This window comes from Rana temporaria, chromosome 2 (genome assembly GCF_905171775.1).
Source record: "Rana temporaria chromosome 2, aRanTem1.1, whole genome shotgun sequence".
Lineage (NCBI taxonomy): Eukaryota > Metazoa > Chordata > Amphibia > Anura > Ranidae > Rana > Rana temporaria.
In genome coordinates, this window is record NC_053490.1 from 128,409,319 (window position 1) to 128,429,302 (window position 19,984).

Sequence of the window (19,984 nt, forward strand, 5' to 3'; positions counted from 1 at the left end):
CACACCTAATGAGGCAGAGGTAGCTGGGTAGTTGACATGTAGCCAGGTAAGTGGCCCTCCACTGTTTATGCAGGCAACTGGGAAAGAGCCCAATAGCATACAGTTTCTCTAGAAGACCTAACTACTGTGGGAAGCTGCTCTCCAACTGCTGCCAGAGTACTCCAGTCCCAGTTGGGTGGCCATTTGTCCTTGGATCCCTCCAGCAGTTTACCTGAGTTACCAGCGCTAGCCTAGATTTCACTGAGAGGGATGCTGTTATCAGGATGATCGCAGGAAGTTGTTTGTGTTCCGAACTGTTTTACTTAAGTAGTGATTCTCAGCTAGATTCTCTGTTGTTTTAGAATCTTATAGAGCACTATGTTACCTTGATTGAGCCACAGAGACATTGCTGTGAAGAGTCCATGTGCAGCTTTGATAATCTGTTTTGTAAAATTCTTGCGTCTAACTATTTAGTGAACTAGTATGTCCTGTTTTGCCTGGCATTTAATTTCTATAGTTTTGATGATGAAGCTGTTTGGATCTCTAACTAATAATAAATACTTTATGTTGTAAGGGGCTGAACTGTGCATACTTTAGAGGGAACAGGTGTAGTGTGATGACTGAGCATGAATGAAAAACAGATTTTTACAGAAAAATCAACACACTGAAAAGGAAAATGCAGCCCAAGTGGGAATAATCTGTGCATAAACCATGTTTTAAGTAAAGACAACAGCTAACGTGATAGAGGCAAGAGTGAGAGTGGGAGACTAGGAGAAAAAGCCTGGAGAGATTGGAGAGAGGTACAGGGACTGATAGAGGGGAAGACAAGAGGTACAGAGGGAGAGAGATAGTGTTAGAAGAGAAATATAGAGGAAGAAATAGATACATGTAAAAGAAAGAGAGAGAGATACATGTAGAGAGAGAGAGAGAGAGAGAGAGAGAGAGAGAATGTGATGTGCATGAAGAAAGGATAAACAGGGATGAGGAATATGAGATAACATATTCTATATATGAGATAAACAAGAGAAATTAAGAATATAAGAAAAACAAGAAAAAAATGAAATAAATAGACATGAAAAGAGGTTGGTATAGGTGGGAAGGAAAGCTAGAGAGCTGGGCAGAGCAAGAGAGAAGTTGGGAGGAAAGGAGAAATCGGATGCGTTATACTGAAAAGAGCGAGAAGAATTGAGTGACAGGAGCATCGAATCACCAAGGACTCGTGTCTGTATTTAAAAGCAGAGATCGCAGTTCAGACTCCTCAAGACATCTCACAGCTCAACCAGCGCAGAGGATCAGCGTGACTGCAGCACACACAGGTAGAGCACTGCTATTGCATCTTACTGGATACACTTGTATTACAGCAACTTTTGTCTTTTTCATGTATTGCTTCATTTTAGAACATTTAGGCACTTTAAATTAGTAATTTATATGAGAGTAGCTAACACATTAAAATATTCTTTGCATGTCAATTACAATTCTGTATGGATAAAATTCACAGTATAATACATGTAATAGATTGAATATAAAAAATGTTTCACGACAAGTTTTTTTGTCAACCAACATTGTAAAGTCTTAGTTATGCCCTGCTTTATTTCTACCCAAGTGTGAAAAGCACACTGGATTGACTACAATATGTAGAGGTATGATATATGATAGAGATATTGTGGGTCTTTTCTGTTTATTTTTTAACATGCTTTTTAGCTTTCGTACACATGGTTTAAGAATTTGGTTATATTGCTAAGTCTATTAAACATTTAACTAGAATGTGTTTGAATATATATGTATATATTTCTGATTTATTTAAGTAAAATGTAAATCATATCATACTATACTATAATAGTAACTGAAATCATACTATAGCATAACTTAAACTATTAGTGAAAACGTCATATCATATATGGATAAGATGTGTATTATATATATGTGTGTGTGTATGTATGTATATAAAGCTAATTTACTCAAAGGGGGTTATTTACTAAAGACAAATCCACTTTGCACTACAAGTACAAACTACAAGTGCAAAGTGCACTTGGAAGTGCAGTTGCTATAAATCTGAGGGGTAGATCTGAAATGAGGGGAAGCTCTGCTGATTTGTTTATCCAATCATGTGCAAGCTAGAATGCTGTTTTTTATTTTCCTTGCTTGTCTTCCTCGGATCTACAGCGACTACACTTCCACGTGCACTTTGCACTTGTAGTACAAAGTTGATTTGCCTTTAGTAAATAACCCCCAAAGAGTACATTTTACCTTATCCTGGGCTTACTTACAAAATCAGTATGATGGTAAATACCCTTGATTGGGTATTTGAAGTGAGCCTGGTCTAAATAAATACTTATTAAACTTGACTTCATTTTCACCCAAACTTGTGGTTGCTAAGGATGAATTTTCTATATCTTATCATATTAAGATGTATGCCATCGAGTTATTTTAGAATGTAAACTTGTTTTGCCCCTCCTATGTTGTACACTTAGGACATGTTAGAATCAGTAAAAATAATTACACAATTAGGTTGAGTGGAGGCTTAGCTTTGAGGAGCAAATGTGTTCAGGGAATTTGAAATCTTCATTAACAGTTAATTATGAAGAATCAGACTATATATTGCATTATCTTAGAGCAAGGAAACATCAGAGAAGGTCTATGAACCCCATAAACTCCCATCAAACATGATATACAAATCACATTCTTAAACTATGTGTGATGGAGAAGGTAGGTGTATAATATGAAGAAAGAACTGAGAAGGTGTGTAATAGGTCTAGAATCAAATTGCTCTCGCTACATGCAGAAGTGGAGGCACTCATGAACACATTACCGGCATAAGAAGTCTATATGAATTAAGAGTCATAAGGTGCATTTTGCAAGCAGATAGTTATCATTTTTTTCCCTTAGTGTTCTGAAATCTTCACAAAATTGGTTCAAATGGGATTAGTTTATTCATTTTTGAGGTTTGATTTAATCAATGATTTAAACATAACTTCATGGAAGATGAGACCTGGTACCAGGGAGGATTACATAATACGATGGTCCTAAATGACCATGCTAATACAAAAGTGCCAAACTTTATTCCATGATTACCCTGCGGAGCTACGTTTGTACTCTAAACTCAAAACATCTCTGGTCTAATTACTGTAGACCTCAATGGAGAAAGTTTCTTTCCAGGCTTAATTAAAACATCACATTAACTGCTACTGTGGGTATTGCATTTATTTTTATAGCAATGTGAATATATGGTCATTTAATTAGACCTTACTGTATATGACAATTTCATATCGAGTTAACTTAAGTTCTTCACTGGTCTGAGTAATAAGACAACTGACTATATACTTGACTTTATAGCAATGTTTACTCTACACTATAATTGCTAAAAGTGATATTTGTATTAAAAAAAACCATAGGTGGTAACATTAAAAATAATATATTTTACAAGACAAGAGTGAGGTTGTGCTAACAGAAAGATTCATGTTGTTACAAGGGATTTTTTTTTAAACTAGAGCACTTTTGCAGAATTTGCCACTTTGCCCAGCACAGGAAAATTGTATGTACTGTACTTGTTATGGTGGAGCTAAAACTGTAACAACATTTTCTAGCAGGTGCATTATTTGGTAGAATATGTATGTTTTCTCTGATAACAAATCCGCTTCACCTGTCTGCTAGCAATTTTTTTTATATATATGTACACTGGCTGTGACACATGCAGTGCAGTGTACACTCCTGACCCTCTCCAGGCATCTGTAAGTTGCAGAGAATGGAGCTGGTTGCCAAGGTGATGTATCCCTAATGAGCATGTGCAGGAGTTACATCATCAGTGGCCGGCCAATGGCTGAAAAAATAAGATGCCATGCTATCAGAAAAACTGGAAAAAATGTCTGCAGCAGTGGATGAAGCAATTAGGGGGAGCACAGACCTTTTATTTCTGGTGAAGGTCAAACTATGTGGTAAGTCGGCCATAATATGCAAGCATGCACATAATGGACATTGCTCCAGGGACCCACAGCTGATTTACTTCCACTTTGAAATACATTATTTTCTATTAAACTATTGCATTGCACTGATGCTCATTGAAATACAATCCTAATATGTTGACCTGTATTCTTCCCTTAAGTGGTATATTCATATATCATATAAAACATTATGCGTGAACATAACTTTAATCTGGGTTTAAGTAGAAATAGCATTTTTTTTGTCAAGACTCAGCCCTTTGCAGCTTCTCATATGCAATGCTCTCAGAAATAGGCTGGTGCCACTGAATTTCAAGATACCCATACAGCCTGCAAGTGAGTGGATCCAGGTGCTGTTTGACTAGCAATTTTTCACTCAACTCCTTAGATTTGTATCCAAAGGATACTGGGTGGGAGGGTGCAGACAGGGCCACACACACAGCAAATTTAAGCCAGCTCATCAGGAATTGCCCAAAATTTGCTCTGTATGGCCTCTTCAAGTGTTGGGGATACTAGGTGTGTTGCATTTTGCATATATAAGAAAGGAAAACTAGTATCCTATTCATTGTGGTATCTACTTAGATTAGTAACTCTGTAGAGTTTGTTGATTGTGCGTGCATAAGGACAGAAAGGTAGCACACAAAATTCCATAATTTGAACATAAAATATTTCTCAATTTCTCAGTATTTCTAAATGTATTTATTTTTCTTAAACTGCTTACTTTGGTATTGTAGTTGTTGCAGGGTTGTTGTTCCTTTTCGTGATTGCTTACTAAATGTTGTTAGTGCTGGAGTACTTGTCTATGGTTGACTAAGGCTTGGTTTACACTAGAGCTGGGCCGTGCATCCCACGTTTGCTGGGGCACAGCAGCCTATTCATCTGTCAGGCCTCGTACACACGACCGAGTTTCTCGGCAAAAAACAGCAAGAAACTTGCTGGGAGATATTTTTTTGCAGAGGAAACCGGTCGTGTGTACATTTTCGTCAAGGAAACTTTCGAAAAACTCGACGAGCCAAAAAGAGAGCAAGTTCTCTATTTCCTTGACGGGAATGGAGAAACTTGGCTTGTCGAGTTTCTCGACGGCTTCACAAGGAACTCGACGAGGAACTTGATGTGTTTCACCCGTCAAGTTTCTCGGTCGTGTGTACAAGGCTTAAGGGGCCTGATTTTTTTTTTCATCTGGCCTCCCCTTTAGCAACTCGTGGCAGGAGAGGGAAGACTTGACTTGACTTTGTTTTGTTCGTCAGCACCAATTATTATTATCTCACGGCAGGAGAGAGAAGAGAAGAGATGACACTTTTGTTACCACAACCCCCCCCCCACGTATTATCTCACGGCAGGAGCGAAGAGGCCCCCCCGGTTCTCTGCTCTAGGGGGGCCCTGCCTAAAGCTGTGTAAGAGGCCCCAAAATGTGTGATGGCTGTCCTGGCTGCGCTGCATGAAACACACAAAAAAAGGTGCATGCACCTTTTTAAAACGCGGCTGCAAGTAAAGTCTTTTTGACCATCGGCTCTCTCTGTGGTTCCCACACCCACAATAGCGCTGTGGGCTGAGATGCGTGGGGGTGCCATTCAGATTTAAGAACTGCAAAAGCAGTGTGATTCAGATGCAGGTGGGGGAGTCGATGCAATACCCGCAACCAGAATGCACGCCCCGCACTAGTGTGAACTGAGCCTTAGTGTTGGGAGTACTGGATATGTAAGAGGGGTAATCTAGTATTCTAATCAGTGTGGTATTTAAGTGCATTAGTTACTCAAGTTTACTCATTGGGGGTTATTTATGAAAGGCAAATCCACTTTGCACTACAAGTGCACTTTCAAGTACAGTCACTATAGATCTGAGGGGAACATGCAAGGGAAATAAAAAAACAGCATTTGAACATGATTGGATGATAGAATCAGCAGAGCTTCCCCTCATTTCAGATCTTCCCCTCAGATCTAAAGCGATCTACAGCGACTGCACTTACAAGTGCACTTTCAAGTAGCACTTTCAGTGCACTTGTAGTGCAGAGTGGATTTCCCTTTAGTAAATCAACCCAATTGTGAGCTTATCAGGCCCGATATGCAGCGGACAAAAGTGCATCGTTTGAACATCAGTAGTTGGATAAGCCAAGTTTTAAGTATTTTTTATTGTTCCTCCTAATTTGGTTTTGGTATTGTGGTTGTTGCCATTGGATATCTCTTACTAAGTGTTGTTAGTACTGGTATAAAACCGAACACAACAGGAGTTTGGAGACAGTAGACTGTCCATGGCAAGTACCTGTGTTTTATTTTTAGTTTGGAAGATGTCTGGTTTAGTTCAGTGCAATACTTTTTTGACAATTGTTTTTCATGGTTCTCTCTGAAGACTATCTTTCTGTCCTGTCTCTATGGGGGTTCCCAGGCCACATGTTGACATTTGACAATGCTTGTTTGGATTCCTTGGTTTGTGCTACCTTGCAAAACGGGAAATGTGAACTGAACATTTGTTTGAACTGGAGGAATGAAAACTGTGGACCAGAAACATGCAGCTTTTGGTGTGTCACTGTATAACCCTTTCACACTTGCAAATAGGGTTGTTAAGCCTCGTACACATGACCGAGGAACTCGACTGGCGAAACACATAGTTTTCGTCAAGTTTCTTGCTGGTTTTTGCCGAGAAACTCGGCCGTGTGTACGAGGCCTGAGAGATTACATGTGGGAGAACCAGCAGGGGTTCCCAATGATTAGCTGCAGATGCAGCCCCATTGAAAACAAATAGAAGTTGACAGTCCCTGCAGCTAATCATGGCTGCTCGCATTTAATCGCCCATGGAAAAAATACCCATGAGTGATCAGCCCTGGAAGCCTGCAGGGCTGATTGTTCACAGATAATCACTCCACTAGAGATTATGTGCGAGTGGCTGCGTTTAGCTGTGGGATCTGTCAGCCTCCCAATGCTTTTGATAGCGGTACTACCCACAAACCCCTGTTTCTCCAGCATGTTATCACTAACAGCCCCATTCACAAGTGTGGATGGGGCCTAATAGTGTTCTAACTGATTTAGAAGGTGATACAGAGGTTGTAAGCATAGCTATTTCTGAGAATGTCCCTATGTTGATGGAGACAATGGCTTCTTCTCCACATCCCTGCCCCATGGATGTGGGGGTCTGCACCCATACCATGAAAAAATCCATTCTCTAAAAATGAACAATGTCTTATGATGTAAATCCAACGATAATCATGTCAGCCAGAAGTGTAGATCCATTGTCAATCATGATGAACAACGACCTGCTGACATAATGATCCGCCACTTCTCCTGCCCCTACTCCCTATTGCAAATTACAACTCATGACCGTATTTGGTCAATGACGTCATCCAGGAGCTGTTATTTGCCACCGGTGCAACTTGTAGTGTTGCCAGGGCATTGTTCATCCTGATTGACATTGGATCTACATTTCTGGATTGCATGATTAACATTGCATTTACATTGAGGGACATTGTTTATAAATTATTTTAATAAAGTTTTTTTTTAATGGTGTCTGTGGGTTTATTTACTTTTTCATTTTTATTAATGAATAAGTAACAAAGGGTACTATATATCTTTTATTAATTCATATAGGGTGGCTGGATATCTGAGGGGGCCCCTTATTCCAAAATGTCCCCCTTCAATAAGATGACTCATCTACCTTGCCAGAGACATGGGGATGAGGTCCTTGTCCCAGCCACATGAGGACAAGTTACCGGCAGTCCCTGGGTTACAAACAAGATAGGGACTGTAGGCTTGTTCTTAAGTTGAATCAGTTTGTAAGTTGGAACAGCTAACATTTTTTAAGTTTAGCTCCAGCCCAAAAAAAAAAACGATTTGATTGTGGATAGCATAGGGAAGGGTTCTCACCCCTGTAACATTTGTTTTGCTGTCTGTGCCCCTGTTCAGAAGATTTCACCTCACTTTCTGTCCCAATGACAATTGGATTTTTAAAATTTGGGGTTAGTAGGGAAACAAGGATTGGTGATAAAACATCAGTGGAGGTACCTTTTCCCATATTAACTTTTACAGGAGATAATTTTCCTTCCTAGGGGTAGATTTCCTCTCACTTTCTGTTGTCTCCCTCAGTTTGTAAGTAGGAGTTGTTTGTAAGTCAGATGTTTGTATGAAGTAGGGCAGTGGTCATCAACCCTGCCCTACAGGGCCCACTAACAGGCCAGGTTTTATGTATTACCATGGAGAGATGCAGTCTAGAATACTGCAATCACTGAACAGCAAATGATATCACCTGTGATGTATTTCAGTTATCTTGCAAACCTGGCCTGTTAGTGGGCCCTGTAGGACAGGGTTGATGACCACTGTAGGGGACCGCCTGTACCTTGAATGGGGGAAAAGGCTTTCTGCCCACCTCCTTGCAAATTATGCTTTCATGTGGCCTGCTACTCCCCTTTCCTTTCCGGGCCAGCCAGGCTGAATGCCAGGATAAAAATCTGGCATAGATTTTGGGGGAAGGGACATTTACCATTTTTTTTTCTTATTTTGGCCTAGGGTCTCCAAAGGTTGTGTGGGGTCCTCCTCAAAATCGATATCACAACCAAACACTACTTTTTTTACCCTAAATGGACTGTACACAATGGGGTTGATTTACTAAAGCTGGAGAGTGCAATATCTGGTGTAGCCGTGCATGGTAGCCAATCAGCTTCTAACTTCAGCTTGTTCAGTTAAGCGTTGGCAAAATAAATGGTTTCTTAGCAGAGCTGCACCATATTAATAGGAAGTGCTCTGTGCTCAGCGGCTTCCTGTTCATTCACACACTGAAACATAGTAAACACAGTTTACTATGCTTCACTTATGATTGAACACAGTGAGTGTGTTCACTGTGTTCATTTAGAAAAGAAAGAGGCCTGTAAATTACATCTATTTTTATTTTTATTTTTTTAGTAGAGGTACTTATATAGCGCCATGAATTTACACAGCACTCTACACAATTTTTTACAATCACATCAGTCCCTGCCCTCAAGGAGCTTACAATCTAAGGTCCCTAACTCACATTCATACACATACTAGTGCCAATTTATACAGAAGCCAGTTAACCTGCATGTCTATTGACTAGCCCCTTCCCACACTCTCCAACCTGAAAAAAAAACCTGCAGCAGCCAGGGGAGGAACAGAGGATGGAAGTCAGCAGCACTGGGGTGGGGGGCACAGCACAGGGAAAAGCCCGGGCAGTAGGGGGAATCGGTACTACAAAGAGTGATTAGGGTGTGCCCCTGTGAATAGTTTATTTTCCTAAATGTATTGCCACAATAAAAGACCCACTCACCACTGAAGGTTTTTATTTAATTTATAAATGTCAGTGTCAACAAAGCATGGAAAATGTCAGGAAAAAATACAAAAATTTGGTTCCCATCGACTTGGGATTGAGGGTACAATGTTTATGATTTGGAAATTTTGCATTGGATTCAAGAAATGTCCAACAGACCGAATGCTGCTCAGTTAACTCATGCCTACAAACTATTTAAACAACTATTTGTGTTAAGTCTTCTAAAAAGTAAAAAACAAATCACAAAAGCTTTTTGGAAGATAATATTGGTAAAGGTTAATTTTCTGGGTTTCTAAATTCAAAGGTAGCGGATGAACTGGCTCACTTAAAGTTTAACAAATCAACGAGTCCTGATGGTATTTATCAAAGCATTCTTGGTGAACTTTAATGTATAGTTGGATTATTAATTAACCTTTTTAACAAATCAGGACACCGGCCTAGTGCATTATCCTTAAGGCTCCGTTCACAACATCTTGGTATTCTGAATCGTGGGCGGAATCGCCACTGTTCCGCCCACAATTTAAAACAGCGGCAAATCACGGGACGCCATGCGTTCCCTGCCACTTCCAATGAGACCACAATCGCGGTGCGATTTTTCCGTGATTCCTCGGGTGACAATCACGGTAAAATCACACAAACAGAATTGCGGTACGTCTGTCACACAAAAGTACAAGAGCTTCTCGTGGGTGACAGGCCGTCCCACGATTTTGTTTGCGTGATTTTACCGCAATTGTCACCCGATGAATCATGGCAAAATCGCACCACGATTTTGGTTCCATTGGAAGCGACACGGAACACACGGACGTCCCGCGATTCGCCGATATTTTGAATCGCAGGCGGAATCCCAGCGATTCCCCCCACGATTCAAAAAGCCAAGATGTGAACAGAGCCTACGGCTCAATTCACATATATGAATGTTGCTTTTGAGCATTTCTGCGGTGCTTTGTGCTGTGCTTTCCACAGGTTTTTTACTGTAATTTTACCATGATTTTACCACGACATGCATTTTTTGGGGGGAAAGATTAGTTCTTAGGCAGATTTAAAAATGTAAAATGCAAATCGTGGTAAAAAAAATTGCTGCAAAAACACATTAAAAACACACTACATGCTTTTCTGCAGCTTCTTCTTTGGAATCTATTGAACCGAAAAAACAAAAAAGCACAATTTTGCATTTAAAAAAGTGACCCGTTACAAACACGCAGAGGCACAAAAATGCATTGATATGAACCTGTTCCATAGGAACCCATGTTAAAAAAATGGTGTGAATGGAGCCTAAATATCCTTTATCGATAAAATAATATTATATACTCACAAACCTTAATGTACAAGCTCATTAGGACAAATCCAGGTACAGACTGCCAAGATTCCTGTATATCGTCTCAACACATCTCATTATAAGGAGTAGTAGTATAAGTTTAGAAGGCTAATGCATTTCAAGGGACATGCCCTCTTCCTCAGAACCCTCAGTCCAAGAATTCTTAGAGAACTTCAATGTGTAGTTGTTGAATTATTATCTGATCTTTTTAATCAATCTCATCTAACAGGAGAAGTACGCTGAGAGGTGAAGGTGAGCGTTTAGGTCATGTGACCGTTGTGATTGGCTGCTACAGTGGTCACATGCATGCTTTAGGAGCTTACCGATCCCCACTGGCCACCATGCTGGGATGGTGCTCTTAGCATGGTAAGTTGTAACCACAGGGTCATATATATGTGGCCGCTCAGCATTAAGGCCCACCCACCACGAGATATGCGTACGGCCAGCGCCAAGGGGTTAATATGTCATTAGAATGACAAACAAGGACATTCATCCTGGAAGACTGAGAACATACTGTGATTGCAAGGTGTGGGAGGCATTATCATAGCACCAGAGTGGAAAAGGCAAGTATGAGATTCGAAAATGAAGTGGGGGGAGGCTCTAGAGTTGGGGAGGGCCTCTGGGTAAGTCTGGAGCATGTAGTAGCATGTACAGCCATGGCCAAAAGTTTTGAGAATGACACAAATACTAATTTTCACAAAGTCTGCTGCCTCAGTTTTTGAGATGGGAAATTGCATATACTCCAGAATGTTATGAAGAGTGATCAGACGAATTGCAATTAATTGTAAAGTTCCTCTTTGCCATGAAAATTAACTTAATCCCATAAAAAAAAATTCCACTGCATTTGTGAAGAAGGCTTCAGGGTGCCCAAGAAAGTCCAGCAAGCGCCAGGACCGTCTCCTAAAGAGGATTCAGCTGCGGGATCGGAGTGCCACCAGTGCAGAGTTTGCTCAGGAATGGCAGCAAGCAGGTGTGAGCGCATCTGCACGCACAGTGAGGCGAAGACTTTTGGAAGATGGCCTGGTGTCAAGAAGGGCAGCAAAGAAGCCACTTCTCTCCAAAAAAAACATCAGGGACAGATTGATCTTCTGCAGAAAATATGGTGAATGGACTGCTGAGGACTGGGGCAAAATCATATATGAAGCCTCTTTCCGATTGTTTGGGGCATCAGGAAAAAGGCTTGTCCGGAGAAGAAAAGGTGAGCGTTACCATCAGTCCTGTGTCAAGCCAACCGTAAAGCATCCTGAGACCTTTCATGTGTGGGGTTGCTTCTCATCCAAGGGAAGGGAGTGGGCTCACTCACAATTTTGCCCAAAAACACAGCCATGAATAAAGAATGGTACCAAAACACCCTCCAACAGCAACTTCTTCCAACAATCCAACAACAGTTTGGTGAAGAACAATGCATTTTCCAGCACGATGGAGCACGGTGCCATAAGGCAAAAGTGATAACTAAGTGGCTTGGGGACCAAAACGTTGACATTTTGGGTCCATAGCCTGGAAACTCCCCAGATCTTAATCCCATTGAGAACTTGTGATCAATCCTTAAGAGGCGGGTGGACAAACAAAAACCAACTAATTCTGACAAACTCCAAGAAGTGATTATGAAAGAATGGGTTGCTATCAGTCAGGAATTGGCCCAGAAGTTGATTGAGAGCATGCCCAGTCAAATTGCAGAGGTCCTGAAAAAGAAGGGCCAACACTACAAATACTGACTCTTTGCATAAATGTCATGTAATTGTCGATAAAAGCCTTTGAAATGTATGAAGTGCGTGTAATTATATTTCACTACATCACAGAAACAACTGAAACACAGATCTAAAAGCAGTTTAGCATCAAACTTTGTGAAAACTAATATTTGTGTCATTCTCAAAACTTTTGGCCACAACTGTATATGTAGCACTACCCCCAAAGGAGCTGCTGAGTTGTTTTGGGTCCTGCCGTTACCCCATAGTTCACCGTGTCCCAAACTTAGAGTCTACGATTAGCAAATGTCAGAACAGATGTGCGCATCAATCTCTTAGTCTTTCCAATGTTTTTTTATTAAACAACTTGCCGAAGTAGTGGGATGGAGGATTAGGGGAAGTTCAGATACCTTGTGCAAATCACTGAGGAACTTGCGATCCCGGAGACAAGTACACTCGCTGTCAATGGACAAAAGTCTCTGCCACAGACTCCATGATAGTACTAAACTGTTGAACAATCCTCTGCCACAGGATATGGTGATCAGTATATGACAAGTGAAACACAGCCGCACAGTACCAAAGTCCTTTAAGCAATCCGGCAGTACTGTGAGGTAGATTGGTTAGGATGCATCCTCCAATTGAGTCACCAGGCCCTTCTTGAGATACCAGCCTTCTGCCTGGTACTCTACAGGAAAGGTCCTCCCCTGGAACTTCCAATTGCTCGGCCTCTTCCCGAAAGCAAGACAGCACAGGACCAACTCTGAACCAGTAGGCCCCAGACAGACCTCTGGGCCTACCTGCAGTAACATAGCCTCGGTTCAGCAGGCCCCGGGGAAGAAGAAGAGTTGTCACATACCTTAGGCCAGGCGGGCCATGAGGTCAGAGTGAGAAAAAATGGCGTCTGCCCCTTAAGTATCCTCTCCCAGAATGCCCAGTGGTAAAACACTCCCACTGGGCTGTTTCTGGGGAAGGGACACCCAATACACCTTAGCATGTTTTTTGGGACCATTGACATTTATACAGCGATCAGTGCTATAAATAGCCACTGATTATTGTACTGTATAAATGTCACTGGCAGGGAAGGGGTTAACACTAGGGGGTGATCAAGGGGTTAAGTGTTTCCTAGGGAGGTGTTTCTAACTGTGGGGGGAGTGTAGTCACTGTGAGTAGAGAGAGATCGATGTTCCTGATTACTAGAAAGAGCAGATCTCTCTCTACTTCCCTGACAGAACGGGGATCTGTCTTTTTACATTGACAGATCCTCGTTCTAGCACTCTGAGGAGCGATCGCAGGTCACCAGGCGGACATCATGGCTGCCAGCCACATGCATCGGCTCCACGCACGCGCCCCCTAAAAGCTCTTAAAGCGGCCGACATACACCGACGGCGGTTTGCGCAGCCGTGCCAACCTGCCGCAGTATAATGACGGCGACTGGTCGGCAGGCAGTTAGTGAATTGTATTGCTTTATTATTTTTTACCTGTGTGTTAAATCAGTCCCCTAGTTTATACCTTGGCTTGTGCAGCTTTTTTCTATGAAGGTGCGGCTTTTTGCTTGAATTCACACCAAGGATTGTGGTAAAACACTCATTATCACATATGTTACCACAACCCACTCTAACGCACCATATACACGTTGGTGTATTGCAGTACTATTCTTTATAAATGATACCTTAATGCACCTCTGCAATGCACTTGTGTGCGTTGCGTCAAAGTAGAGTGCAGGGATTCTATTTTTTTCTGTTTTGGTAAATAATTAGCTACCTTAACACAACACACTTTAACATTAATTAACATTAATGTAAGACACCACAGTGGATAGAGTTTTGTCCATTTTGCCTCACCCCCAAATTTTAGCCATACTTATTTGGTTAATTATTTTTTTTCTCCTCCTCTCATCATTCAGGAAAGCATGCCTTAATGTGATTTGGGTTTTTCGCAACTCCTTGGCTAAAGAAATAGATAATTTGGCTCAACATATAAATCTACCTCTTCTTTCAAAGGATCTTTAATCCTACATTAGATATAGCAACAGATGTCACGGAAGTCTTGAAAATAGCCCCCTGGAGTCCTTGTTGCTTTTGACTTTAGATGAAAGGGCAGAACAGTCAGCCAGGGGATGCCCTTCAAAGCAATGATAAAACCAGTGTGTAAGAAGTCTGGGATGATAGAGTTTCATTTTGACCAGGGTGCTTAGATTTAATTTGTATTACATGTGCTTTAAAGGGAGTCTGTCAGGCTAGAAACACAGTAATTATTTCTGACTTGTTTTTGAATATGCATTCTATCATTATCCTCCTTTGCTACACTGATTGGCCCAGAACTAGCACGTGCATATTTGGTGTCCCAACTTAACACTTGTTCAGCACTGTAATTATTTGAACAAAAAAAAATCTAATGGATATACAGCTGTCACATGACCCAGCTCTTTCCCAGTCTGTCTGAAAAGAAACAGTATCAGGAAAAGCTTCTAGTCCTAGTTTAGTTCTAGTGGTAAAAACAAATAATTAATAACAATAAATTATTTTAAATTGACATATAAATATATATTTAAAAATCAAAACTTTATTATTTTTTGGCAATAACATAGTGTGGGCGGATTTCTCCCCATCACATGCTTCACACCCTTCCAGCCTGTGTCTTAGAATAAGAGGGAGGTGAAACCTCCATCAATCAAGATGCAATATCCCACCCCCATTGTTTTTAGCTGGTTAGTGGGTATATGGACGAGGAGGGATGGAGTGAGCTGTCATTTACCACTGTGTATACACCCACATGTGTGACTCTATAGTCACATGGGCTGCTCAGATGTGATAGGGAGAAAATGCTCTGCATAGAAACACACTGGAAACTGAGCATGTGCACTAGCTGCAAAACAATGCTCTGCAAAATCCCTAGCTGAATTTGGGACAGAAGGGAAGATAGAGAATTGCAGGATCAACCAGGCTTTTTGTAGAATACAGAAAATGAGAAAGTATGAACACCATGTAATTAGCATTTATTGATAGTTTTTAATGATGCGGGTTTAATGACACTTAAAATTGCTTGCATTTCATAAATTACATTTTATGATAAATTAACCACTTCAAAACCGCACGCCGTCTCTTATCCCGGGTGGATGTCATATGACGTCCTGTACTTTGTGCGGGGATATCTGAATGATGCCTGCACCTAGAGGCATCATTTAGATATCATTTTCTTCTGGCGGCGATCCTGCGCACCGTAAGAATGATCATAGCGGCGGTGACATCCCCCCCTCCCGCCGCCATCCGGTGCTTCCCTGGGCTCTCCCGTGCCATCGGGGGCCCGGAGAGATGATCGCCATCCGCCGGATGTGAAGCATAGAGATGACTGGTGACCAGATGGTCACCAGTCATCTCTATGACCGTCGGAGGCCCGGGCGCGATGTGATGACGTCACGCCCGGGTACCCGTAAGTAAACAAACCGCAATTGCGGCTAGTAAGAATGAGATCTGTGAATTTTTTTTTTCACAATCTCATTCTTTTCATCCTAGAGGAGAGATGTGGGGTCTTATTGACCCCACATCTCTCCTTAAAGAGGACCTGTCACACACTATTCCTATTACAAAGGATGTTTACATTCCTTGTAATAGGAATAAAAGCGATCGGTAAAAAAAACTGTAAAAAATAAATAAATAAGTAAAATAAATAAATAAATTAATTAATTAAAAACGCCCCTGTCCCCAGTAGCTCGCGCTCAGAAGCGAACGCACACTTAAGTCCCGCCCATGTATGTAAACGTCATTCAAACCACACATGTGAGGTGTCGCCGCATGTGTTAGAGCGTGTGCAACAATTCTAGCACTAGACCTCCTCTGTAACTCTAAACTGGTAACCTGTAAAAAATTTAAAGTGTCGCCTATGGAGATTTTTAAGTAACAACGTTTTTGTAAAATAAATGGTTTCATGAATTAAAAAATAACAAAACAGTAAAGTTAGCCCAATTTTTTTGTAAAATATGAAAGATGATGTTACGCCGAGTAAACAGATACCTAACATGTCATGCTTTAAAATTGCGCACACTCATGGAATTCAAGGATTCTCTCTTTTCTCCACGATTCTCCACCTCTGGACTGGAGAATCTGGGAGGGTGAATTCTTACAGAGATCGCCAGTGGGGTGCCGAGATCTCACCTTCATAAACAGGTCGTTTCTGTCAATGACAGACTCTCTGTGTGTAGAGATGATCAGTGGAGAACATGTTCTCCCCTGATCATCATTGTTTCATAAACTCATAAACCAATAATGATCTGAGATGAGCTGCAATCATCAGGATCTCAGCTCACCACGGTTTCATAAATGGACACCATAGTTCCTTAATCTTCTTACTATCAGCTGATGTAGCTAAACAGCCAGGCGGCTTTTTGTACATTCTTTTGTTTTTCTTTGTGCGCACGTACAAGAGCATATTAAATAAGGGTATTAGCCATTGCATCTCAATGGGAAATAAATTGAGCTAATAAGAAAGCTAATAAAAGTCCTTGGTGGAATAACTTCAATGTAAAAATGTATATAAAAGCAAAGGAGAAGGCCTTCAAAAAATACAAGGCTGAGGGATCATCATCAGCATGCCAACATTACAGAGAATGCAACAAGAAATGTAAGGGCACAATCAGGACGGCTAAGATAGAACACGAAAGGCACATAGGAGAGTAAAAAAAAATCCCAAGAAATTCTAGAAAGAAAGTATATAAATAGTAAGAAAGGGAGGTCAGATCATATTGGTTCAGTAAAGAATGATGAAGGGAATCTGGTTACTAAGGCTGGAGAGATGGCGAAGGTATTGAATTTATTCTTCTCCTCAGTCTTCACAAGGGAAACAGGGGTATTCAGTAACCAAAACAGCAGTGTTTATCCTCATAACACGTCACAGGAAGCACCCTCATGGCTAACAGAGGATAAAATTAGAAATAGACTTGAAAAACTTAACATTCATAAGTCACCGGGACTTGTACCTGAGGGTCCCTAAGGAACTCAGTCAAGTATTTGCCAGACCATTGTTCCTAATTTTTATGAACAGTCTACTGACTGGAATGGTACCAGCAGATTGGAGAAAAACCAATGTAGTTCCAATATTTAAAATAGGACCATGATACATCCCTGGGAATTACAGACCAGTTAGCCTAACGTCAATAATATGCAAGCTCTAGGAGGGGATAATAAGTGACTATATACAAGATTTTAGTAATGAAAACGGTATCATTAGCAGTAATCAGCATGGATTCATGAAGTTCTTGCCAAACCAACTTTTTAACCCTCTATGAGGAGATGAGCTGCCATCTAGATAAAGGAAGGCCCGTAGATGTGGGGTATCTGGATTTTGCAAAGGCATTTCATACAGTTCCCCCATAAAGGTTTACTGTACAAACTAAGGTTTGTGAGCATGGACCATAGGGTGAGTACATGGAATGAAAACTCGCTACAGGGGCGAGTTCAGAGGGTAGTGATAAACAGGGAGTACTCAGATTGAGCCAGTGTAGAAAGTGGGGTCCCCCAGGGTTCTATCCTGGGACCAATCCTATTTAATTTATTCATAAACGATCTGGAAGATGGGATAAACAGCTCAATCTCAGTATTTGTGGACAATACTAAGCTAAGCAGGGCAATAATTTCTCCACAGGATGTGGAAACCTTGCAAGAAGATTTGAGAAAATTAATGTGGTGGCCAACTACATGGCAAATGAGATTTCATGTAAAAAAAATGCATTTGGGTGGCAAACATATGAAGGCAATCTATTCACTATGGGGAGAACCTCTGGGGGAATCTAGGGTGAAAAAGGACCTGGGGTCATAGTGGATGATAGGCTCAGCAGTGGCATTGCTGCAAGCAAAGCAAACAGAATATTGGCATGCAATAAAAAGGGGATTAACTCCAGAGATAAAGTGACAATTCTCCCACTCTACAAAACTCTGGTCCGTCTGCCCCTGGAGTATGCCGTCCAGTTCTGGGCATCAATCCCCATGAAGGATGTGCTGGAAATGGAGAGAGTCCAGAGAAGGGCAACAAAGCTAATAAAGGGACTGGAGGATATTAGTTATGAGGAAAGGTTACGAGCACTGAACTTATTCTCTCTGGAGAAGAGACGCTTGAGAGGGAATATCATTTCAAATGTACAAATACCATACTGGTGACCCCACAATAGGGATAAACTTTTCCGTGAAAGGGAATTTAAAAAGACACGGGCCATTCAATAAAATTAGAAGAGAAGAGGTTTAACCTTAAACTGCGTAGAGGGTTCTTTACTGTAAGAGCGTTAAGGATGTGGAATTCTCTTCCACAGGCAGTGGTTTCAGTGGGGAGCATTGATAATTAAAAAAAAACTATTAGCTAGACAACTGAATGACCATAACATACAGGGATATGCAATGTAATACTAACATAAAAGCACACACCCAGGTTGGACTTGATAGACTTGTGTCTTTTTTTAAACCTCACATACTGTATAACTATGCAACTCTGGTTTCCTTCTACACACCAAAGAATTGTGGGTAGATGTATTGACTCCTATCTAAATTGGCCATAGTAGTATGTGTATGTATGGAGAGAGATACGGACCTTAGATTGTAAGCTGCACGAGAACAGGGTCTGGAAATGTACAATATGTAAAAGCGTACATTTTCTGTTCTTCATAAATAACTATAATAAATACATGATTTATTATTGGTTTTAAAGAGCACATCTGAGAAATCCTGGAGTAAATCTTGTAACATCTTTACAGGGCATACCGCAGTAAATAAACTTGTAGTTGTTCTTGTGGAAGATTTTATTTTTAGTTATGTTTTAGAGTTGCAGCTTTAAGGCTAATTTCTGTTTGCTTGAATAAGGATGTTTTTGGCTTCTGTCTCCATCAGGTGAAGCAAGAAATTGAGAGGCATCGAGAAAATGAGGAACACTGCAGTCGGTCTGGCAATTCTTTTCCTCATGGCAGTCCAGTCATGTCATGGAGGCTGTGCAGAGCCACAAGACACACAGGGCTCAGGTGTTCAGTATAAGGTAGGACACAAGGTGATCATAAGATGCAATGAAGCCAAAAACACTTTTCCCGGTCTACTGCATGTGATGTCATACAAGGCCATTTATGTGATTGAGAATACTTCGATTTAGTGCAACACCACAAATAATCATCTCTGAGGCATTATGGCCTACTAAAGCACCAGAAAACAGCACCCTTATTTCTAAATAACAGAGCTTTAGTGGAATCATGGAACTTGGGAATTTGGATATGCAATTGGCCAGTCCAATAAATGGCTGCCAACACTGTTTATGTGATCTGTAAAATAGATGATGCCACAAATAGCCCTGGACTAGTATATAAATTAAGGAAAAGATGTGGAATCAGCATAAAAACATTTTCAGCAATATTTGATAGGGGCCTACAAAACAACAAAAAATTGTGTTGCAGTGTGTTATCTGCACACCACTGGCAGGTGTTGCATTGCATATTGTGCATTGTTTAACCACTTTCCCACCGGACCATTTGTCAGCCTTAAGACCAGAGGTGTTTTTACAATTTTCCACTGCGCTGCTTTAACTGGTAATTGCGCGGCCATACAATGTTGTACCCAAACAAAATTTGCGTCCTTTTTTTCCCACAAATAGAGCTTTCTTTTGATGGTATTTGATTGCCTCTGCGATTTTTAATGTTTGCGATATAAACGGAAAAAGAGCGAAAATTTTGAGAAAAAATGATATTTTCTACTTTTTGTTATAAGAAAAATCGAACAAACTCAATTTTAGTCATACATTTTGGCCAAAATGTATTCAGCCACATGTCTTTAGTAAAA

General features: G+C 40.8%; 1 protein-coding gene across 1 annotated transcript in view; it reads left to right on the plus strand.

The window, feature by feature from the left end:
* The first annotated feature begins 1,068 nt into the window (after window positions 1–1,068).
* The window catches only part of TAC3 (tachykinin precursor 3), a 111,920-nt gene continuing 93,004 nt past the window's right edge, over window positions 1,069–19,984 (plus strand). Inside the window, exons 1-2 of the mRNA XM_040340955.1 lie at window positions 1,069–1,295; window positions 19,052–19,193. Of these exons, the coding sequence (XP_040196889.1) occupies window positions 19,083–19,193 (111 nt within the window). The 5' untranslated portion in view covers window positions 1,069–1,295; window positions 19,052–19,082. The remainder of the gene's footprint in view (window positions 1,296–19,051; window positions 19,194–19,984) is intronic.